General features: G+C 36.9%; 1 protein-coding gene across 1 annotated transcript in view; it reads left to right on the top strand.

Annotated features, from left to right (window-relative positions):
• LEKR1 (leucine, glutamate and lysine rich 1) overlaps positions 1–25,571 on the top strand; it is a 172,971-nt gene that overhangs the window by 117,153 nt on the left and 30,247 nt on the right. Inside the window, exons 7-10 of the mRNA XM_045903489.2 lie at positions 939–1,020; positions 9,883–9,960; positions 10,316–10,519; positions 23,156–23,249. Coding sequence (XP_045759445.1) covers positions 939–1,020; positions 9,883–9,960; positions 10,316–10,519; positions 23,156–23,249 — 458 coding nt within the window. The remainder of the gene's footprint in view (positions 1–938; positions 1,021–9,882; positions 9,961–10,315; positions 10,520–23,155; positions 23,250–25,571) is intronic.

Raw genomic sequence — 25,571 nt, 5'->3', positions numbered from 1 at the left:
TTCTTCATAAAACAAAGCTAAGAAGGCAGATTGACAATATATATATATAGAAATGTTATGTATTTGTATGGATGCACAAAGATTTTAAAGTTTACTATTAAAGATATGTAATTAAAACATATCTGAGCAGGTGTAGCATAGAAATTTTATAGTTCCAGTGTGTTAAATTATTTTCTCCATAGAAACCAGTTAGTCCATCTGTGTAAGTTCGTTTTCTACCTTTCTCTCAAAAAGAGTGCCAACAAGGGCTGTCATTGCAGTGGGGGTTCAGATCATAGTTCCCACACACAGGCTAATGGCAGGACCCACTTCATTCCAGCCATTTGTTCTTTCTGCTTTAGTTTCAGTTCTGCATCTGCACACGTTAGACACGGCTGCTTGAATAATCTTTCGCAAACACTGCTTGAATTCCCCAGACTATGGAAGCCAATTTCCTGCTTGTATTTTCTTGGCTTTGAAAGTTATTAAAATGCCTATTAGATGCTACCCAGAGTTAACAAATTCTTTACCGGGAGCATTGCACATGGTTTGTCTATTTCAGTTCTACCAGGAGGTCTCAGTGATACTTCTCAGTTCTAGGCCATAAGAGTGAGCTCAGGCAGTCAGGTGTTTCAGAGGTGAGCCACATGATCAGAAATTCATATGTGTATCAGTGACATAAATTTCCTTTAAAAACATTAGTAAAATTTAGCCTATTAGCTGTTTGAAAATTATCAAGATATTGGTGGCAGAAAGAGGCCAATAAATTGGATCTGTCAAAAACCATTCATTCTGTGGGGTTTCGGAAGAGATGAGCTGCATATCCAGGCAAAGTGGAGTAAACAGTTATAGTATGCTGCAGGAACTGAGTGGCAGTTCTAAAAGAATATGTTTTACACTCTGAAACTATCTGGACATTTTGAATGTACTAATCAGATGAATACACTGTGTCATTTCAGATTTACAATGTCAAGTAGAGGCACTTGGGCTAAATCTTCAGAAGGCAATGACCAAGATTGACAACTATAAAGCAAAGCTCATGTAAGATGGTAAACATTGAACAACCTGTAGATTTTAGAAAGACCTCTCCCACCCTTACCATCTGTTCTCTGTGACTCTTTTAGCAGTGATTTCGTTGTGTGAGTGTGGTCTGCTTTTCTCAGGCACTTTTCTGGCCTGTCTTGTATATTGAAGGACACGTAAATATTTTTAAATACATGAAATGTTTCTTTCACTCAATAAGAAACTTAACCTATTCATGTATTAAAGCTTTCCCTGGTTGTTCAAGTATAACTCAATGTGAAATATTCTGATTTTTTTCTCTTAACGTGTCTCTTTATTATCCATCCAGAAGAAACAACTTTGAAGTTGTTTCTTAAAATTACCAATTTTAAGTTCAAAAAGAGAGTATCTTTGAAAAAATATCTTTGAGTATCTTTGAAATGTTGGAGTACTTATGCTTTATACAAGTAAGAAAGAAAATATTGGAAAACAAATGACAAGAAAATGCCCTTGTAAAGTCTTCAGAGCACTATTGCTTTTAGAAATGAATTTACTTCAGAAGTTTCAAAAATTACTTTATGGTATATATATCATACATCTATAATTATAATACTAAAATAGAATTTATATAATCTTTGAAAAATAATTTTTTTTTATTTTGTGGTATGTAATCTGGTAGCTCTGGTTTTCAGTTCCTATATTTTGGAAGAATGAACCTCACAAGAAATATAAATATTTAGAATGCTTAGCAACCAAATGTTGTGTTGACTATGGACTACTCCTAAGAACAATGTGTTTAATAAAATTCTTAACAGTGCAAGGAAGAACAAATTCCAAAAATGCCCTACCAAATTAATTTATACTTGAATTATTTGTAGCAAAATAATTTGTCTTTTAAAAACAAAAGAAAGCAAATATTCAAGCTTTGCAAAACTGTGGTTAATAGTACAATAAATACAATAATTCAACCGTCTGTGTATAATGGCCAAGGTTGAAGGAATGAATGGATAGGGGGTCCTTGGATGACTCACTGGGCCCAGGAAGTAACTTTCTGGATGAAAACAAGCATGAAAGAGAGAAGCAAAATGGTGATTACCCCCCCTCCCAAAAAACCCATTGTTCCCCACCCTCTAGTAACATTAGGGAGGGCTTTGGCCATATGGATGTCTCATGTGGAGGGCAATCTAATCAGGCCATGGCTACTCTGTGACTTTGGCTTCTTAGATCTCAATAAGTGACAAAGGCACATTCCAGGAATAGAGGAGTAGGGCTGGTACTGACTAAACTAAAAGGGAATTTGTGGACCCACCAGGACTTAGCATATGGAGTGGAGTCCTGGCAAGTTAGGAGAGAGGCTAACCACAGAAATAAGCATTCTGAGGAAAAAGAATAAAGCTCATTGGTTGTGACATGAATTGATTTTTCACTTGACAAATTGGCACAGAATTTTCTATATATACAAAGAACATTCCCATTTAATAACATGCTTTGTGGTATTTTTTATTAAATATATATATATTTTAAAGATTTTATTTATGTATTTGACATAGAGAAAGAGATAGAGAGCGTGCACAAGCAGGGGGAGCGGCAGGCAGAGGGAGAGGGAGAAGCAGGCTCCCTGCTAAGTAGGGAGCCCCATGTGAGGCTCGATCCTAGGACCCTGGGATCATGACCCAAGCCGAAGGCAGACGCTCAAGCAACTGAGCCACCCAGCCTCCCCATTATTAATTATATTTTTAACATAATTTATAATGTGAATACTGAGAAATGACAAGAGTCAGAATAGATTGGAGTTGGAGTGAGAAGTACCACCTCACTAAAGTCCGTCAAACAAATTAGCTGGAGGAAATGCGTTTGTTTCAGTTTATAAAACTGTTGCTTCCTGCCCTATATAAGAACTTCTTAAAATTAGAAAATGGGCAGAGTATCCATTTTTAGAACGCTGAATTATGAAAGAACTACTAAGTCCCTTGTGATTACGAGATGGTACCACATCCAAATGGAACCACCCAGAGACAGGAAGGGCCTGTTTTTCTGGTGTCTCCTTAGAAATGAGGAAAAAATGTCCCAGAAGCCACCAAACAGCCCTCTCTTTACATCTCTTTGGCTGCAACCCTTTACATACCCTCTCCTAAATGAATCACTGGCAAGGGGAACAAGACTACCACAATTAGTTTAGACCAAGCAGGATTATGATAATGGAGCTCTGATGGCCAGGAAGAAAGCTGCAGTGCATGTCTAGAAGGTAACCAGTAATGCTTGCTAATGTGGTAGAGCATTCATGATGCTTTGAAAAGTTAGGACATGAGCAAGGCCAGTTGAACTTGATGACCAAGTTCAAGACATGAGGACGGCTATTTGTGGTGGACAGAATAGTAGTACCCAAAGATTTTCATGTCCTAATTCCTGGAGTCTGTGAGTATATTACTCTATATGACAAGAGGAACTTTGCATATGTGATTAAGGATTTTGAGAAAGGGAGATTATCCTGGATTATTCAGGCAGGCCTGATGTAATTGCAGAGATACTTATAAGAGGAAAACAAGAGGGTCAGAGTCACAAAAGTAGTTGTGAAGGTGGAAGCAATGTTTGGAATGTTGTGATTTGAAGATAGAAGAAGGGGGCACAAGCCAAGGAATGCCGGTAGTCTCTAGAAGCTAGAAAAGGCAAGGAAACAGATTTTCCCCTGGAGCCACCAGAAGGAACACAGCCCTTGTGATATCTTGATTTTAGGACTTCTTACCTTAGAACTGTAAGATAGTAAGTTTGTGTTGTTTTAAACCACTAAGGTCTTGGTAATTTCTTACAGCAACAATAAGAAATTAACACACCAGTGTGTTCAGAACCTAATGAAGATTCTGGATTTATGTGGAGGGCAATGGGAAACTAATAGAGGATGTTTGACAAGAGAGTGAACTGCTCTGATTTGTTTTATTTATTTTTTTATTATGTTATGTTAATCACCATACGATCTAATTTGTTTTAAAGGGTCAGCAAGGCAGCTACCTGGAGAATGGACTAGAGTGGGAGTACAAGAGCAATCAGGGAAACCGGTGGGAGGGTGTGAGTTCATGCAAGTCAGAAGTGACTGGTTGAGTGTAAGGCTGTATGTAGTGTGGAGATGGAGAGAAATATGTGTCAGTTCAATCTGACAGGATTTACTGATAGAGTGGATGTGACTGGGGAGCAAGAAGACTGGAAAGGAAAGAATAAAGGATAGGATTTGGGGATTTTCAGCATCAGGGTAGACAGTCGAGAGGCACTAGAGCAGGTGACTATGAGCCTTGACTCTAGATCCAGACGGCTTCCAGCACCACTGTTTAGTAGTTATGTCACCTTAGGCATGGTACTAATCTCCCTAGTCTCAGTTTTTTCAACTATAAGAAGGAAATAAAGGCTACCTTGTCATTATGGCATTGGTGTCATTAATTGAAGTGGGAAAATTGTAGAAGAGAGGGGGTGAGGGAAATAAAAAACTATGCTTTTGATGTATTAGATTTAGAATGCCTTTTGGACAGCAAGGTGGAAGTATCAAGGAGACAGTTTGAAAATGGTTATTTCATATGAAGCAGTGGAATGGTATGGAAACTTGCCTTTTTTTAAAGATTTTATTATGTATGTATGTATGTATTTATTTATTTATTTATTTATTAGAGAGAGAGTCAGAGAGAGCACAAGCAGAGGAAGGTGCAAAGGGAGAAGCAGACTCCCCACTGAGCAGGGAGCCTGATGCAGGGCTCAATCCCAGGACTCTGGGATCATGACTTGAGCTGAAGCAGATGCTTAATGGAATGAGCCACTCAGGCACCCTGAAACATGCCTTTCAAATTAAGAAAAATATCCAATTATTTCACCTTATTTCCTTTATGTTTGTTTAGCAAGGGCCTTTCTAAAGGCTTATTCCAAGCAGTTGAAGAGAAAAGATTGACACTATTTGCTGAGAGTAAGGAAGGAATGTGTTGAAAAAGATGTAGACTTTCTTTCTATTCCCTCCAATTCCCCTCTCCCCATCCTAATAAAGGTGAAGATAGCAATTATGTCATGAGGGTAAACCATAGAAAGAGTGGTTTAACTGGCATGGGCGTGGGAGCTGACCATGATGAGGGGGAATCCTTGGGACGGTAGGTGCTCTAGATTAATTGTCCATATAGTTAGCAAAATAACCACTAAAAGAAGTTCTACTGTCCCTGCCTCTAGATTGGAAAAGTTATATATGAGTCTGAACATAGAGTGAATGTCATGGTGAGGATGCTGTACCTCAAAGCATTTTTAAAAGTTTTTATTTTAATTCCAGTTAGTTTATATTAGTTTCACATGTATGATACAGTGATTCAACAATTCCATACATCACCTTGTGCTCAAAGCATATTTTTTTTTAGAGAGAGAAAGAAGTGTGCAAGCAGGGTGGGGGTGAGGGAGAGGGAAAAAGAATCTTTTTTTTTTTTTTAAAGATTTTATTTACTTATTTGAGAGAGAGAGTGAGAGAGAGAAAGAGCACAAGAGGGGGGAGCGGGAGAGGGAGAAGCAGACTCCCTGCTGAGCAGGGAGCCCGATGCGGGACTCGATCCCAGGACTCCAGGATCATGACCTGAGCCGAAGGCAGTCGCTTAACCAACTGAGCCACCCAGGAGCCCCGAGGGAGAAAGAATCTTAAGCACACTGAATGTGGAGCCCAGTACAGGGCTCAGTCTCATGACCCTGAGATTATGACCCAAGCTGAACTCAAGAGTCCAACGCTTAACTGACTAAGCCATTCAGGCACCCCTCAAAGCATTTTTTAGAGTAACATTTTTGTTTGATTTCAAAACAAATATACAAAACTTGGAAAATACAGGAATATGCAAAATAGAACATCATAGTTGTATTTTGATAAATCCTTGCAGTCCTTTTTCTTTTTTTTTTTTTAAGATTTTATTCATTTATTTGAGAGAAAGAGAGTGAGAAAGAGCATGAGAGGGGAGACGGTCAGAGGGCGAAGCAGACTCCCCACTGAGCAGGGAGCCCGATGCAGGACTCGATCTCGGGACTCCAGGATCATGACCCGAGCCGAAGGCAGTTGCTTAACCAACTAAGCCATCCAAGCACCCTCCTTGTAGTCAGTCTTTTTTCTAAGAACTTTTTCTTAAAGTCTTCTTTTTATAAGTAATGTGTATTTTAACATGTTTTCACTTAGTGATATAATGTATCATTTTCAGTTAGTGATAAATATGACATGTTCCAAAAAAAATATTTTCCATGTCATTACATGATACATTTATAGATAACTATTAAATGGCTATATAGTATTTCAATGTGTAGATGAATCATAACTAATTTACTAAGCTTTTGTTTTTTTAGAATTTCTAAATTTTTCACTTTTATAAGTAAGGTACTTTGAAATTCATATAGATAAATCTACTCACACACAAGTATTTCCTTTGGATAATTTTTGCTGGAATCAAACTTAAATAATTTTAATGCTTTTAATACATAATGACTCATTGCCTTCCAATAAGATTATACTGATTTATAATCTCAGCAGTATTTGTACATACCCATTTCTCCACTTCCTAGCTAATAGTGGGTGTAATAACTAAAAAAAAGTACTAGTTTGATTGATGAAACATTATACTCCTGCATATTTGACTCTGAATTCTTTCTTTTGTGACTCACCTGAGCATAATCTTTGCCCACTTTTCTAATGGTATGTCAGTCTTTTCCTTATTGCTTCCTTTCTAATGATTTATTCAGAAATAACTTACAAAAAGTTGTAAACATAATGATAGTACAGAGAGCACCGAAAGAGCTTTTACCCAGATTAACATTTTAACCCATTTGCTGTCTCTCTCATCCTTTCCCTGGCCCCCTCCTCTCTCTCTCTCTCTCTCCCTCTACACACACACACACACACACACACACACACACACACACACACTTTTCTTTCCTGAATCATTTGAGGATAAGTTACATACAACCTGACGCTTTACCGCTAAATACTTTAGCCTGCCTTTCCTCAGGATGGTGATACTTTACATAAACACAGTAATCTGTGTCATAAATTTACATACAGTACTTTAATTTACCATCCATATTCTAATTTTGTTAGTTGGCCTTTATAGCATTTTCTCCTCTAGTATAGGACTAGTAGAGTCAGCTTGTTTGGCATGTCTTTTTAGCCTCCTAATTCTGGAATATTTCCAGTTTATCTTTTTATATGACATTGGCATTTTTTGAAAACCCCTCAAACTTTTTTAAATAAAAATTTTCATTTTATGTTGGTCTAATGTTTCCTTTTGATTGGATTAAGGGCATGTACTCTTAGCCAGAAAACCATATAAGTGAGGATGTGTCCTTCTCAGGGTATGACCATCTGCCTGCCTTTATTTGGTGATATTACTTTTGATCACCTGGTAAAGGTACTGCTCAATTTTTTTCACTCCCTTATTCCTGGGTTTTATTTTGTTGTTGTTGTTCCTTTTCAACTAGTAAGCAGTCTATAAGAGGCACTTTAAATGCTCTCCTCCTCATCAAAATTTATCCCTCGATACAGCATCCATTAATGATTTTACCTTATCTAAACTTTGCTACAGTGGTTGCTAAATGAAGATTTTTCTGACTCCAGCCCTCCCTCCCCATTTATTAGCCCTCAGCATCCTACTTTAAGCAAGAGCCTCACTTCTTCTCATTATTTATTTATTTATTTATTATTGGTATAGACTGATAAACTCTTATTTTTTCAATGGTTTATAATTGATTACTGTACTGAATTGTTTTGATATGTAAGCTTATCTGAGCTTAGCCAGTAAGAGCCCCTTCAAGCTGCCTCCCATGACATTGGAACATGGTTTCCTCATCTTTTATAAGCACTTCCTCACCTTCTGACATAACAAGGTATCTCAGATATACTTACTCTGCCTAGTCTTGGAATCAGCCATTTCTCTGAGTACTCTTAGTTCCTTTGAAAAGAATGGCATTAGAGACCAAGATATAGGCTCTGAGTATCGTGCTCATGTGCTGCTTGATTCTGTTGATGGTTTCATGGGCTTATATATATGGCAGACATATCAAAGTATATATGTACTTCATTGTATGTCAACATGATACCTTAATCTATTTTCCAAAAAGTAGATAATAAAATAACATGTTTTAAAAAGACATTTTTTGCAAAAGAAAAAGTTAAACTAAAATATTGTGTTCAAAGATAAAACTTGGGTAATAAAATGCTAAAGAAAATCAAAGTAATAACAATAAAATTCATGAAAATGGTTATTTTAGGGAGGAGGGAGTTGGCTGTGACTGGGACCAGGGACATGAAGCTTCTAGGGTAGTTGGTCAGGTTTTATGTTTTTACCTAGATGGTAGTTATAAGAGTTTTCTCCTTATAATTCATTATATAATTGTTTTATGTAATTTTCCTATAGCTTACAATTTTATCATATTTTACAATAAAAAATGGTTTTAAAAATAAATGAATGTTTATGTTCATGATGCAAATAAATTATTATTTATAAAAAATTAAAGTCATTCTACAAGTAGGGCAAACTCATTGACAATCTAACATATAATTCATTGTACAGTTTTTAAGCTATTTTAAGGTACTTTCAGATAATGACTTATTAATAAGAAGCCTATACAAACTTAAACTGGAATATTACTCTTTCTTAATATATTAACTTTTTGAGTGTTGGTACAAAACCCAATTATATAAAATCAAGACATATGTTTATTTCAGTTTTGGAATTTCCATTTGGTTCATTTTAATGGTTTATTTTTCTGCTGAGATTTTTCATCTTTTCACTAATTAGAGTGGATTTTTTTTTTTTAATGTCTTTGAGCAGAATTATAACTGCTCTTTGAAAAATCCTTGTCTGCACATTTCAGTATCTGGGTCATCTCAGAGGCAGTCCCTATTAACTGTCATTTCTCTTGAGAATAGGTCATGCTTTTCTGTTCTTGCTTGTGTTGAGTAATTTTTATTATATTCTGGGCATTGTAAATGTTGTATTATGGAAATTCTGGATTCTGTTATATTTCTCCAAATACTATTGTTGGTGGGGGTGAGGGTGGTGCTGCTTTAAGCAGATCGTTAATTTGGTTGGCCTCAGACTGTAAACTCTGTCTCTGGGGCAACAGCTCAGATCTCTAATTCTTTTATCTTTAGCCTGCTTGGAGTCTGCCCTGTGCATGTAGAGTTCAGGGCTCAGTCAGATGTGTGTGTAGGGTCTATCTGAGGTATTGGGACTCCTTTTTGACTCTCCTATTTTGAGTCACTCTTCACTTTTCAGCACTATGGTTGACCCAAACTGTGCTCTAGTTCTTTAGGCCAGACTATGTTTTCTTTCAGAATGTTAGTTCCCCTTCATGGTGCAGACTGGAGCCTCAGGTTTGAAATCATTAAAAACAACAACAACAAAAACAAACAAAAAACACAAAAAGCCTGACCTTCATGCTGTCACCTCATTCCAAGTGTCAGCTTCCTTCCAGAAATCTTCTTGTTTTTGTTCACTTTCCAATGCCTTCAAATAGGGGTTTTTCTTTTTTTAATGTTCTGCGAAGTTTAGACTTTTTATTTATATGCAGATCAGTCTGATAGGGGCCTACTTAGCCATTATAGAAGTGACCTGAATATTTATTTCTTTAAAGAAATAATAATATAAAGATGCTAAGAAATTTCTCCTATGGATGAATAAAATAATGATATAGAAAAACACACTGTTGGACTAACAGATTAGGTTATTTTTTGGCAGAAAAAAACTCCTTGACTTCATATTTCTCATTTCAAAGAAGTATGCATATATAATCACAAATAGAATATAAAGGTAAGAAAAGTAATAAAGGAAAAACATGTTTTTAAAAAGGGAAAACATTTATACTTGAACAATTTTGAAATAAAATATTTTAACCTCTTTTATATTATTCTAGGAATAAATCTAATGAAGCTGATGACTGTCAAAGAGAACTTAGAAAACTGAAGTTTGAATCCATTATTTCTGAGTCACGGTATACATTGCAAATTTTTAAATTAATATTTTTAGTCATTGAATTTGAAACCATACCCTAAGTAACATTTTATTTGTTATGTACTTAGCTTTTCTTATTGTATTATTTATATATATAATACCTAATTCATGTTTATAATATCGTGAAGTTGTTCACTGATTTTGCCTCTGCCTAGATGGGGCAGTTTTAATATCACAGAACTATCCATTTTCTTAGTATTTTAAAAATTGTTCTTTAAAGTTAAAATTATAGTCTTTAGCGTCAAGTGAGATTTTCATATATCTTTGATAAACATAAAGATCTAGTGTCTAATGTGTATTGGTGGTTTTTTTTTTTTTATCCTGTACCATTTTAGGCATACCAGATTGCTTAAAGAGAAAGAGGATTCTTTAATGGCTTGTCAACAAATACATAAAACTTTACAGGAAGAACTGACTGCAAAAGAAAGGCAGGAAGAAGACATAAAAAGAAGAATTAACCTTGCAGAAAATGAACTACAGATAACCAAAACTCTTCTGACTCAGACAAAGGAAGAGGTTGTAACACTGAAAAATGAAAGGTGCAGTCCCCAATAATTTCTTCCAAAAATATTTCATTTAAGTCAATATTCCATATATATTTGAAATACCAAGGTCTTACATATATTAATGACAGTGAAATCACGGCATTAAAGAAATATTTCACAGGAAAGGTCATCACATCCCACCACCTCATTTGACAATGATTAAACTGAAATCAAATTGGTTAAATGACATCCTTAAAGTCACATAGTTAGTGAAAGTGGAGATGGAATACACATTGCATTTGCTGTTAGATTTTTATTGAAAAGTATCAAACAGACCATGTGTGATCTTATACTACTGAATTTCACCTGGGCCAATAATTGGTGGATTCTATCATTTTCCAACAGAAAAACATCTTTTTGTATCACTTTTTCCTTTTATTACCTCCTACGTTTCTTCTCTGTTTACTTATCAACACCTCTTACTGAGGACTCTCCACAAAGATACCTCTTGCATTCAGGTAGTAAAGGGAAACTAAAAAGCATGTTCATTTAGCCTTCCTAGATATTGTCGCTCAGTTAATTTGTCTTTAAATTAACCTTACTTGTACTTAATTTCTCAACCCCACTTTCTTTCTTTTTGTTTTCATTTGCCTGGTATGTGTTTACTCATTCTTTTTGAGTTCTTTAGTTTTAAAGGCATATCTGATATATAACACACATTTGGGGCTTTTATTTTATTAGTTTTTATCAAATCTGGGAGTCTTTAATGGGAGATATTATCCCATTTACATTTATCAATATAACTATTATATTCTGGAAGAACACAAGTTCCATAAGGCAAGAATTTTTGTCTTATATTACTCTCTCTGCACAGAATGCAAAATTAGCTATTTGTTTTTCATTCTTCCCAGAATTTTTTTAGTTTATTTTTTATTTTGTTAATTTCATTTTATGAATATTAGACCAGTTTCTAACTTAGAAGATTTGTAAACTTTTTTTAGTTCTTTACAAAGGCAGCTATTTGCTCCCAGAGGAAAAGTGGGTAGCAAGCAGCTTGGATTTAAGTTAATTGTCTTAGAACTTTCTCATCAACTCTTTGCCCTGGGTTTTATCTGTCTCTACTCCAGGCTAGAAGGAGTTCTGTCCAGTTCATAGGGGAACAAGTCTTATCTCTGGTCCATCCTGGGATAAGATGAACAACTGCAATGCTGATTGCCACCCATGATTTCCTGACTCAGCCATACCAACAACCTGCCTCTTGCAAAGATGGTATACTTTATAGTTACATGACTCTTCATTCCACCCCACCACCTCTGCCATTTCACAATTACATAGTCACTCAGCCCATAGCCTATTAGAAGCAGCAATTTCATAAGCATGAAACTTGCAAGGGCCAAGCTTACTAATAACAAGAAGGAATGGCAGCTAAAAGATTGGTCATGCATAAGAAGAAAAAAAACTATAAATCCAAACAAAAACTTGAAAAGCATTGCAATTTGACCCAATATGCAATAGAGACAGCCTAACACACATCAATAACTTTGAGTGTTCCTATATTTATAACACGGATTAATAACTGATGGCCAGCATGATGACCCTGAGTGAGAAAAATAAAAATTAGCTTTATACTCTACATTAAAATGTACAGAATCATATGTACGAGGACACCAAGAAAGAAAGAAATTTTTAAAAATCTTCTGCTTATAACTTTGGTTATCTGAGTAATTTTCTTATATTCCTGTATTACCTAGAATACCCCACTTCTAATGGCGTCAGATTAATTAGGTTTACTTGTTTATCAGAATGAATGCCATCTTCTTTACAGTGGTCATTGAAAAGATCCTGTCTTTGCTCAGACATTTCTGGAACTCTTTTCTGAGGATTGACTTAAGTGCATATGTTTTAGAACAGTCTCTGTATGATGAATCTTTGCCCTTTAGGAATTAATTTGATTTTAAAAACCATCTCAGTAGGTTCAGTGAAAGCAAGTCCAGTGAACATGGTAGAAAGTCAATCTGGGAAATACCATGTGGAATAAAAAATAAATTGTATTTTTTTTCTATGCTCAGTAGATTATCCCTCACTGCAATTTGAAGAAGGCAGTCTTATGAGTGTTTTGAGGATTGATGGCATCATTAGAATAAATATAGAACTTCCTTGGAGGATTGCTTTGAAAAACATGCTCACCTGGATGTATATGTTTTGCCACATTTTAAAGACATTAAGTATGGTTCTAATCTTAACCTTCTGTTGTAACTGTTGAATGAGAAAGATAATTTCTTTAAGTTTTCAGAGAATAGAGACATCCCTGAACTACTACCTTCTCTTCTTCTCCCCTTTTTTTTCTTTCATATACTTGCCCTGTTTCCTTCTTTGCTCTTTACACTTTAGTCTATCCAAAAGCAGGCATGGTATTACCTCGTCATTTGGTGACACTAAGTTTACTATCTGCTACATAACAAATAAAAATGTGCTTATGTACCAGTAAGTTATCATACTATCATAGGATTACTCCTAGACATAACCCATTGTCCTTTTTCTTTGTCCTAGGCCACTTTCAAGTTTTGTCTGCCTTGTCCTCTATTGTATCCTCAAAGTCTAGCATGTATCCACTCAATAAATATTTGTTGAGGGAATGAATGACTTGCTATGGGTAATTTAGTCAGTCAGCAATTATTTGTTGAGCATTTACTGTATGCCAGGTACTATGTACCCTGGGGATATAATAGTGAATCTGAAACATCCCTGTCCTCAAGAAGCTTACATTCTAATGAGATGCATAGTTAAAAAAAAAAAAGTAAAGAGCTAACTAGAATAATTACAGATTGTGATAACAGATATAAAATAAGTAAAAGGGTATTGTAGCAGAGACTGATAGGAAGGGGGCCTGATTTGGAAAGAGCAGTCATAAAAGTGACTTCCAAGATGATACACAAAGGAAGACAAGTAAAAGTAACTGGGCCAAAAGCCAGGAAGAGCTTTATAAGCAAAGAACAAAGTTGGTGAGTTCTCAGAAATCGCAGTATGACTTTAGGCCTAGCAAGTGTGAGTGAGACAGGCGAGGACCAAACCATGCAGGGTCTCCTAGGCCTTTGGGAGTTGGGTATTATATACAGTGCAATGAAAAGAAACCACTGAGGGGATTTAAGCAGAGGAGTGACCCTGTGGAAAGATCATTCTGATGCTGAGTGGAGAAGGTATGGCAATGGGCAGTGGGAACAACTCAGGTCATTTACTGTTTTGATATTAATGAAAGGACTTTATGTATGGTTAAGCCTAACAGACATGAGAAAAATGAAAATCTTCAGCTCCCACCCCTTGCCAGCTTGTGCTGGGTTATTTAAATGTCTGTACCAAGTGGATAGTGGCAAAATAGCCAGGGTTTACTCCATTTTGAGCCAAAAGGGATATATGAAAGCCAAGTTAGGGGCACCTGGATGGCTCAGGCAGTTAAGCATTTGACTCTTGATTTTGGCTCAGGTCATGATCTTGGGTCGTGGGATGGAGCCCCGCATTGCATCGGCTCTGCTCTCAGCAGGGAGTCGTCTTCTCTCCCTCTCTCTCAGCCCCTCTCCCCATGCACTCTCTCCCTCTCAAATAAATAAATCTTAAAAATAAAAGAAAGCCAATTTAAAAGGATATTTTGAAGAATAATGACCTTTTGGAAGCTTTTGACATTTCTGTCCAAACCTACCTGGAAACTTTTGTTGACAAGCCAATCAAAGAATCCTCTTTCTCTTTAAGCAATCTGTTATGCCTAAAATGGTACAGGATAAAAAACAAAACAAAAACACCAAAACACATTAGACACTAGATCTTTATGTTTATCAAAAATATATGAAAATCTCATTTGAAACTAAAGACTATAATTTTAACTTTAAAGAACAATTTTAAAAATACTAAGAAAATGGATAGTTCTGTGATATTAAAGCTTCCCCATCTAGGCAAAGGCAAAAATCAATGAACAGCTTCAAGATATAAACATGAATTAGATATTATATATGTAAATAATACAAGTCTTCCTTTGACAGCTGGGGCAACCTGTTAACCTGCCCCCTTTCTGTCTCTGTTTGGTTCTTTTCCATCCCCTCCTGACCACAGACATTCCTTAAGGTTCATGCATGGTCTTGGCTTTCCTCTCTCTGCTTTCTTCCCTTTAGTAGTAACCTGTCTCTCAACTGAGCAAGTTTCCCTGTAAAGCTTTGCTTTGAAGTGCCAATGGGACCTCTAAATAGAGGTGTTCCTAAGCAGTTGGAGATGTGAAAAGTCCCTCCAAAGAAGTGATAAAGATACTGATAACACAGAGGTTCTTGTTCAGTAGCACTGGGTGGTGCCTGGAAATCTGCCACACAGCAATGTCCCAAACCACCGTCACAGAAGGACTTGCAACCAACCAGGCTGCCAGATGTGCTCTCCACAGGCCAAAGCCCAGGTTGCTCCCAGTGACGGTGTGTGCTTCCGTAAGCTCAGGCAGTCTCACGTACATGCCGCCCCTCCCTCCCCTCTCCTGATACAGAACCCCCGCCAAAGCTCCACTGGGACCGTGATGAGAAAGGTGCAATTTAGATGCTATGTAGCTTCAGAAGAGGAGAAAAGGATGATGTAAAAAGCCAAACCTGACCCTAGGAAAAAACTGGTAGAACTGAATTTGGGGCAGGAGAGGAATTGGTAACTAGGAAGTAGTTGAAGTATTAGGACAAATCTACTTAATGATGCATTGCTCTCTCAGCCACACTCAGGAAGCTCTATTAGGACAAGAGGCTCCACTGGACGGAGGAAAAGTAGGTCCTTCGAGATCACGGATGCTGAGGGTAGAGGTCTGGCCAGCTTGGTCACAGACACACTGAGGCTGGAGAGAGAGGTCTCCTTGGTGGATGAGGAAGGATGCAGCCAGGCACAGTGGCCAGCGCCAGAGAAAAGGGCAGCTGTTTTCTCAATTCTATACAAAGAGCTCTCTGCTCTCCTGCTTCTGGGCTAGAGGGGCTCATCAGCCAGAGCCAGAACTCAGCCCAGACTGTGAATTTGTGACGGCGCTTCAGGCCTATAGTGGATTAAATAGGGTTCTGTGGGCTGGCCTGCAGGCCTAATGCCATTTTTATAGAAAAGTATTTCTATGGTAAAATGTGTTTGGAATTCCCTATAACCAACTTACAAATAACATTTTATAAGGACATATGTGTTTAAGCTTGGAGACTGCCCACATATAACAGAGAAATTTATGCGCTAACACATGGGCTACAACCATAGTGCCGAAACACGCAGCTGTCTGTAATAGCTCTCATACTCTATGCATTCCCAAGAGCTGTATTAGCACCATCTTGGTACATTCCAAGAGGAACTATAGGAAAATACTTATTTGACTGACTTGCCAATAACAGGATGGAATTAGTGAAGAGCATTGTTGGAGGAAAAGCTTAGTTGTAACCAAAGTTATGTGCAAGTTGCTTACGTGTTATTTCTTCTGTGAAATAAATAATATATGTCTGTATCTCTTTGTCTAACTCTATTTAAGATTGATTTATTTATTTATTTGAGAGAGAGAGAGAGAGCGAGAGCGAGCGCAAGAGGTCAAGAGCACAAGAGGGCGCACAAGCTGGGAAGAGGCAGAGGGAGGGAGAAGCAGACTCCCTGCTGAGCAAGGAGCCCGATGCGTGGCTAACCGACTGAGCCACCCAGGTGCCCCTCTTTATCTATTTTAAATGAAGTTTTCTTAAGTGCTCCCTGTCCCTCCAGAAGGGTATCTTATAGGCTATAAGTAAGGGTTTTATTCAACCTCCCTCACACATGTAACCTTAACTTCTTTTAAATTCCCAGGTCCTCTCCTTTCTCCCTTTGTCTTTGGTTTTTGTTTGTTCGTTTGTTTTTAACTGAAAGCTACAAACCCTCACCCCAGAAGAATATATACAAAATCTAGCAATTTATTTTTCAGGAGTTTCAGAGTTTCCTGCTTTCCTGTATATGACATGACCCCATAATTAAACATGCGTGCTTCCTCATGCTCTCTTTCCCCTTTCTCCTTTTCCCCCTACCCCGCCTCCCTCAAACTCTCTCACACACAATCCATAGGTATCACAGTTGTGGGGAGCCCCCTAAGGGCTTCTGTGATCATGTCCTGAGTGAGATGCATCCTTTTTTTTTTTTTTTAAGGTTTTATTTATTTATTTGAGAGAGAGAGGCAGAGATAGTGAGAAGAGAGCATGAACAGGGAGGAGAAGGAGAAGCAGGCTCCCCCCTGAGCAGGGAGCCCATATGATTGGGAGCTCGATCCCAGGACCCTGGGATCATGACCTGAGCCAAAGGTGGGTGCTTAACCGACTGAGCCACCCAGGCGCCCCATGAATGAGATGCATCCTTATGTAGCGCTCAGTGGAAGGAGTAAGGGATCTGAAAACCAATCAGGACTCTCCTGTCCTTGCCACATGCCCCAGGGGAAGGAGCTCAGTTTTCTTGCATAAGTATGCTATTCCCTTCTTCCCTTATCAAGCCTTCTGTCTCTAGGTCTGACCCCAGCCAGAGGGAATATCATCTCTAATTTACCAACCCAGAGGAGAAGTCATTTCCAGATTTGCCCAAAGGCACTGGTTAGCAGAGTTGGGAACCTTCACCTGTGAAGCAGGTCATTTTCCACATTTTTCCACATTTTCTACATAAGGAAAGAGGTTAAGCAAGGCTAAATCTCTCACTCAGGGTCACATAATTGGCAAAGACAGAATGCAAGCTCTGCTGTGTCTAACCTCATTACCCTTGTTCCCTCCACTACAGTTCACATAGTTCCCTCAGCATCCGTCTTGAAGGGCTGTTTTGTCAGCTCCTCTCTGTGTGACTTCTTTCTCAACCAGTTGTAACACTGAGCTTTCAGGGGACTCTGAGCCCTGGGAGAACCCAGAGTGCTCCCTTTGTGTCTCCTCTCCCCACCCCCTCACTTTTTTACCCCACCTCTCTACTCTTTCAGGATTCTTCCATTCACTCAATAAATATAAGATGGTGACTTTTGTCTTCTATTCTCTAGTGTCTTGGCAAAATGAGAAGTGGAGGTATATCTTCAGAATGATAATAGAATAATAACATTTCACAGCACATTCTAGAAGAAGAGAAGCTTAGTGTTTAATTCCTTTAATGAGGCTTGCCATATTTTCGAGAAGGTTAAAAAAAATGAGAAATGTAGACTATAAAAAAGGATTCAGAAGCAGTGTATAAAGCGTCTGTTACCTCATGGTACTGTGGCTTAAGTATAAAAAAAAACGGACTTTAGAGTTAGGCAAATAGGTTTAAGTCTCAACTTGACCAGTATCAAATTTGGACAACTCAGCGACTTTAAGGCTCATTTTCCTTATCTGTAAAATGGGGATAGTAATAATAGCTATCTTCTCATGAAGACTAAAGCTGGTTGGCTCATGAAACTAAAGTTGGTTAAAGTAATAATAGCTATCTTCTCATGAAGACTAAAGCTGGTTGGTTCATGAAACTAAAGTTGGTTGACATTAGCAGGCTAATATTGTGCCTGGTAGGTTGTAAGTGCTTGGAAAATGTGTTCCCCCTCTTTTCATCTTTTCTTAGGTTGCTAACTCCTTAAAGCATCCTATCTTATTAATGTTTATACCCTGCACTGGTGATGTAGCTATTTATTCAATGTCTGTCGAATTCAATATTATCTGCTTTACTCTTCAAGTTGTAAAGATTAGTTCGTGGAGTGATTCAATTTGGATGCTATTCTATTAGTTGAAAGCATTATGAAACAAAATGTTTTAAGTAACATCATTCTAAAATAACAAACCTTATCATTTTTTTTTTTTTTTCCAAGACTCACCTCTTTCTCTGATTTCCTATCTATCAACAGCTCTCAGAACAAGAGTCTGGCCAAACTTCTTATGATACCACAGAGTTAACTGCTTTTAACTAAGGCAAGAGTTGTGGCAAAATCAAAATTATCTCTTTGACTGACAATGTGAAGACATCTCTAAAAGAACAACTTGTGAAATAGAATTTAAAGCTGTCGTTTGGCATTATGGTTTGACATTTGTTTGCAGTTACGTTTTTAACTACAATTAAGGGAATCTAGATTTTTGCATGTATATAAGAAATTAGATTCTCATTTTCGTTTGGGTCTAAGAATCTAAAAGTTAACATTTTTAAAATAAATACTCTTAATTGCGAGAGATCCTAATTTGCCTGTTGTGCCAACTCCAGAAGTGTTATTTTTAAACAATATTTCATGAAATTGCAGGGGAGAGTGCTGCAGATAGCCACACCTCCCTCTCAAATAAAGAAAGCAAAGGCAGCATAGCACTGCAGAAAGCTCAAGGCTGGTATGAGCTTGAGCCAGCATTGCTTATGAATTATGTCACTTTAGATGGTCATTTTCTACTTTAGGATCTTGTTTCTTCTAATATTTAGGCAGTTGCATTAGTGTATTACCCCAAAAAATGGGAAGAAAGAACCACTATATCCCCAGAGACTAAAACAATGCCTGACACATAATGGGCACTCAATAAGTATTTGCTGGATAGATGGATGTATGGATGAGAATTTAATCCAAATGAAACCATGATTGCATGATTTAAAATTCAAAAGCTCCCAGTGTTTCTCTCAGGTCCAGAAAGCTTCTGACTTATCAAAAATCAGAGGTGGGAATACAGTCCAAACTCCTAGATTCTAGTGATAATCTTCTTTATTAGATTCTTAGTAAAATCCAAATTTAGGACCTAAATCTGGTTACAGAGTTTCCTGTAACTCTAAAGCATCTTTATCTCTAGAACTGGTTCTGAAGAGGAAATTAGATGTCTATATGATATTAAAAAATGGCTACGTATTTTCAGCTTTTTATAACATGGAGAAACATGGAATATGCATCTAACAATGTTTTATTTCTTATCATTCCTCTAGATTTCTAGCAGAAAGGCTCACAAGAGTCAAAATTGATCCCTTTTAGTTTCTTTCAACACAAGCTTTTTTTTTCATCATCAGTGTCTTAAAATGGTTTTGTATTCCTGAACAATGTGTAAGCTCTTCCATGGGTATAGTATAAGTGTGATTTTTGTTTTTGGAATTGGGATTATCTTTTTCACACATATTATCATCTCTGTTTACATTACTCAATGCCCATTTCATGCTAATCAGGGGAAGTATTTGTATAATCACATATAATTATTCTTTCTGCCTTGTCCCACTAAAGAATCACACAAGAGTCTTAGAGTCTGGGTCAGAGGCTCAACAGGTATCAAAGAAATCTGAAAGTCCTTCTCATTTCTATACTCATAAATGTCAAGCAAACTTACCACTGCAGACTTTAAGTCCATGATTTTTAAAAGAGTTCATTCAAAACACCTTATACTTTGTGGAAATGTCATAGGGAACTTCATAACTCTGAAAATTCAGTGAATAATTATGACTTCATTAACATTGTTTAAATCTTGGCCTACTATATTTTAGCATCTATAATCTACTAGACTTTCAGGTTTTGTTCTAAAAGGAAACATATAACAGCAGTGGTGTTTTGCACTCGGTCCATGAGAGGAATATATATGGAATGGATTCCACTTTTGGTTGTATCTAAATTATAGTTGTCTCCAGAGAGACTGAAATTTGAGCATCTCAAATACTCAGCAACACCCATTTTACAATAAAGGTAACTTCTAGTGTACTGACAGGCACCCATCTGGAAATGCTTGTTGGAATTTTCTAATCAGTAAGACCTCTTTTCAAATAGGAAACCAGGCTTAAGAAATAAAATGGACCAAATTGCCAAGACTGTGCTGTCTGCTACCTCTAACAAGTGCATGGCCAGCCACATCCATTCTGTATACTAGTGTTTTAAAAACCAGGTCAAGTGCTACTCAGTTTCCATCAACTGCTGTTCCTTATTTGATTAGGTTTACTATTATAAGATTCTAATCTCATACCTAAAGTTGTATAATACCACTTGAAGATAGACTGTGGCATTAGTTTTCTATTGCTGCTATAACAAAGTGCCCCAAATTTAGTGGCTTAAAACATCACAAATTTATTACCTTACAGTTTTGCAGGTCAGAAGTCCAAACGAGTGTTAAGGGACTAAAATCAAGGTGTCACTAGGGCTGGTTCTTTCAGGAAGTTCCAGGGGAAAGCCCCTTCCTTGCTTCTTCCAGCTTTAAGAGGCTTCTGGCACTCTTTGCATCCTAGCCGCATGAATCCAATCTCTGCTTCCTTTGTCACATCATCATCTTCCCCCACATTAATGCTCTCGCCTCTCTCATAAAGGCCTTGGTAATTACATTTAGGGCACAACCAAATAACCCAAGATAATCTCCCCATCTCAAGACTCTTAACTTGAATCACATCTGCAAAGTCCCTTTTGCCATATAAAGTAACATACAGACTCTGTAGATTAGGGCATGGATATCTTTGAAGGCAATTACTTAGTCTACTACAACTGTGATAAGTTAAAGATGGCCCTTATTAATCCTATAGCAACCACTAAAATAAAACTAAACAAAAGATTTATAATAATAAAAGTGCTAGATTTTGTATATATTCTTCTGGGGTGAGGGTTTGTAGCTTTCAGTTAAAAACAAACGAACAAACAAAAACCAAAGACAAAGGGAGAAAGGAGAGGACCTGGGAATTTAAAAGAAGTTAAGGTTACATGTGTGAGGGAGGTTGAATAAAACCCTTACTTATAGCCTATAAGATACCCTTCTGGAGGGACAGGGAGCACTTAAGAAAACTTCATTTAAAATAGATAAAGAGGGGCACCTGGGTGGCTCAGTCGGTTAGCCGCGCATCGGGCTCCTTGCTCAGCAGGGAGTCTGCTTCTCCCTCCCTCTGCCTCTTCCCAGCTTGTGCGCCCTCTTGTGCTCTTGACCTCTTGCGCTCGCTCTCGCTCTCTCTCTCTCTCTCAAATAAATAAATAAATCAATCTTAAATAGAGTTAGACAAAGAGATACAGACATATATTATTTATTTCACAGAAGAAATAACACGTAAGCAACTTGCACATAACTTTGGTTACAACTAAGCTTTTCCTCCAACAATGCTCTTCACTTTTTTAAATATTTAGTTTGAAATAATTACAGAAAAGTTACAAAGACAGTAAAGAGAGAGTTTATGTTTCTCTTTGGCCCATTTTTAATAACAATGACACATCTGTAAAAACTAAGAAATTAACATTGGTATAATACAATCAACTAAACTACAGACCTTATTCAGATTTCAGTAGTTTTCCACTCATATCTTTTTCCTGTTCTTTCACTTGAGTTTTGTTCTCTGCATCCTTCCCACTTTTTGTCCAGCTCACTGATGAATTTTAAAATTTTTTTTGTAAGTTAAAAAAATGTTTACTTATTTTCAGTAGGAGAGTTGTCAAAGTACCTAGTCCAATACACTTCTGGAAGAGAAGTCTGGGGAGTTTTATTTTTTTTAAAAATAAGTTTCCCTCAAATGATATTTATAATCCTGGTTACCAAGTCCAACGTGTCTTCTTATGCTTGTGTCCTTAAATTTTTCTAGCCTAGAAATGTAGGCATTATTTTTATTATGGTAAAAAAATATTTAATAATATTTTAAGAGTGAGACTAGAAAAGAAATCAAGAGATAGATTGAGAGTCTATTTTAATACTATAGGTGGGAGAAAAAGTCAAGAGCCTTAACAAGGCTGTTGGTAGAGGGAAAGGAAGAGAGGAAATAATTTGGAGTTCACTCAGGAAGCAAAATAATAGAATTTGGTATTGAATGGATGTGGTAGGACAAGGAGAAGAAAGAGTCAGAGAAAACTCAGGGATTTCAAACCAAAGATTTTGACTCTTGAAGATTTTCAGATGTCAAAAGGAAAAGCAAGATTGCAGAAGATGATAGTGAATTTGTTTTTTAATGGATCTGGTATTAATGGTTCTTTAGGGTGGAGATGTCTAACAGGCAGTTATAATTGAAAGCCACAATTTTGAGAAAGGAGTCCGAGCTAAAAGGAACAGGGTGGTGATAGAAAACAAGAGATTAGAAAGAGGAATAAGCAATGTAGAAGAATTACCTACACAGAAACTAAGGAAGGACGCGGTGATTACAGAAGAGGGAAGGAGGCCTGATCAACAAGTGTGCTTTTGCCACTACTTGTGATATTCAAAGGCTTAATTTCAGTACCCCTTTGAGATGCTCTTATGAATCTTCTGCACTTACCTCCACCCAGAGGATTACAAACTAAACTTTAAGATCCATTTATGTGGATTAAACTATTAAAATGTTCTTTGTGTTTTCTTTTCAATTTTCTAATATGTTTTGTACTATACCATACTTGAGACATTACCTTCTACTTAATTTGGTTTGTTCCTATCAGTACTTGAGACAAGTAAAAGAAAAATCTAGCCAGAACCACAAATGTGTTGATTTTATGGCATATCCCAACATATTTTCCCTTTTTTTAGGAAAAAAATATTGTCTAGTGTTAGAATTTAGTCATAAACTTTGGAACCATAATGTGTAATGTTTTATGATATTTATGACTCCACATATGTTGTTACTATTTCATGCAAAAGTAATACTTACCTTGTATGTAGTGTTTGTAAATTGCTGTTAATGGTAAAAGTAGTATCTAGTGGCAGTATATATATTGCTAAAGAGAAGAAACAGACTAAGTTGTGAAATACTATTCTCTGAGCCAGGAACTGCAATTTAGGAAGAGTATCAGGGTCTTGACTCATTTGTTGGGTTTATGGTTTTCAGGGAATTAATGCTGATTTCACATCAGAAAAGCATCGAACAGCTGCAGGAAACCCTTAGACAGAAGCTGCTGAACGATGATAACTGGAGAGAGAAGGTAATGATAATGTAGCTTTCATCAGCATGTGTCTTATTTGCTTTTTAAAAATTCTATCTGTTTGGGGCGCCTGGGTGGCTCAGTCGGTTAAGCGCCTGCCTTCAGCTCAGGTCATGATCCCAGGGTCCTGGGATTGGGCCCCACACTGGGCTCCCTGCTCAGCCAGGAGCCTGCTTCTCCCTCTCCCTCTGCTTGCCGCTCTCCCTGCTTGTGCTCACTCACTCTCTCTGTCAAATAAATAAATAAAATCTTAAAAAAAAAATTATATCTGTTTGCCAGGAGACTATTCCAGATATCTTGGCTTCTATGCACATTTTGATTCCTTCTGGAATTTCCTAGACCAAACATGCTTATAGTGTGTGTCTTTACCAAAATATTATACAACATAATGGGAAATAAAAAGGTAAGAACAGAATTTAAAATCTTGTAAAATTAAGATAGACCTTAGTTCTCATGTAAAAGTATAGTTTTTATTTTTAAGTATTTACCTTTTTCCTGTAAAGGGACAGAATCTGCATTTGACTACATTCTTAAAAGCAGGGGAATATTTATTTATTCTCACAATTTTTCTGCTTTTAAGAAGATACTACAAGAGAATGTAAAATGACAAAATTACTCAGTTATGAACTTTTGGCAAAGTAAAATGAATAAGTATTTAGCTCACTGTTTACAAAGAAAATATTTTCTCTTACAGTACTGAAAAATGCATTAATTTTTGTCTTTGGATTTTTCTAAATCTTTCAAAGTTTCAATAATAAAGATGTATTACTTGCATAATTTTAAAGGATACAAATAATATTCTCAAAATTATTGGTCCCTACCTTCTCGGGCCTTGTACATCTCTAGTCATTGAGGCTGCAACCCATCATTTCCCTGTCATAAACTTCTGATACTCCTTGATTGATCCCTGGGCCTTAACCTGAACAATTCCCTGAAGGCTTTCCAACTCTTTCTCTTGCCCAGCTGATGCCTGCCCTAGCATTAGCCTTCATCCTTGGTTTTCTGTTAACATTGTAAATTTGCATCTAGAGATAGAGCTGGCTACTGAAATTCAGATTGCTTGACTAAAGTCCTGACAACCTGTTTGGTTATTATCAGATTCTTCTCCATGATGACTAGACCCTATAACTTGTAACCTCAAGCAACAAGCAGTGGCCATGTCAAATTAACATCACCTGGACTCTTCCACCCTACCATCCACCAAATTGAAACCCTTTAGATATTGTTGCTGGCTCAGGTCAGTTCTAAATTTTTCACTTTCATTTCCATTCTTTACTCAGTTGGCCATACTCAGGCATTAATGGCTCTCTATAAAGCAATCCCACTTTCCTTGTCCCTCAGGGATAGCACATTCAGGCTGTAAGAGAAATGATCACTATAACAACAGTTCCATAGAGGCAACAATTAAACATTGAGAATACAGACTAAAGTTGCTCTAAGTGGTTCATTCTTATTTTGTTTTATTTTGAAGTATGGATTTTTTCTTTTCCTTCTTCTCTAAAGCCTGCATTTCTTTAATTCTTTCTAATTTTTATTAGCTTTGGGGTATTCACTTGGCTAGTCTATTCTTATTCACTTCCTCCATCCTTACCAATCCATGTTTGAAAATACAAAAAAGATGATCAACCTAACCAGCAATCCAAAAAGTGCAAATTAAAACAATGAGATTATTTTTTTAACCCCTCCAGTTAACAGAGTGGTTTTGGCATTGTGGTAAGTTCTTGTGAGATAATCTTTCATACTCACTCTTTAAGGGGCTGGAAGTAACAACAACCCTTTGGAGAGCAATTTGGAAGTATGTAATGAAGAGATATTGTAAACATTTCATCTTTTGATGCAGAAATTTCACTGATGGAATTAATGTGAATAGAGATTCACAGATTCTTCCCTTCCTTCAAACACCTGAGCTCCTCTTAGACTGGTAGAGTGAACTTTCCTGCCTTTGCTGTGTAGAAGTTCTTTATCTTCATGGTCACACCCCATGAAGGACTTCCAGATACAATCTACTGGAAAAGTCTCTGCATTTACAATTTACTCTATTACTGCTGCTTACTGTACCCTGTCTGTGAGGCGCTAACACAGCAAGTGGACCAAGTTAATGTTAGCATTTGATCATATAAAAGCATTATGGTCTTGCTTCATGCTGTTAATTTGATGATGAAAATAAACCTAAGTAAGATTTTCTAAGTTCTTGCTAAGACCATGATATCATTCCAATAAATTAATTATATCATAGATGTATTTTGGCATGTATAATTTTCTATGATATAAATGGGCACTTCATTTTGTTGAGAGGACATGACTTCTTATTAATAAATCTTA

Source organism: Mirounga angustirostris, unplaced genomic scaffold (assembly GCF_029215605.1).
Source record: "Mirounga angustirostris isolate CCGP_5_RB_7025 unplaced genomic scaffold, mMirAng1.0.hap1 SCAF_1, whole genome shotgun sequence".
In the NCBI taxonomy this organism is placed as follows: Eukaryota; Metazoa; Chordata; class Mammalia; order Carnivora; family Phocidae; genus Mirounga; species Mirounga angustirostris.
Note: the sequence above shows the minus strand (reverse complement) of the source record. Positions and strands in the feature narration are given on the sequence as shown.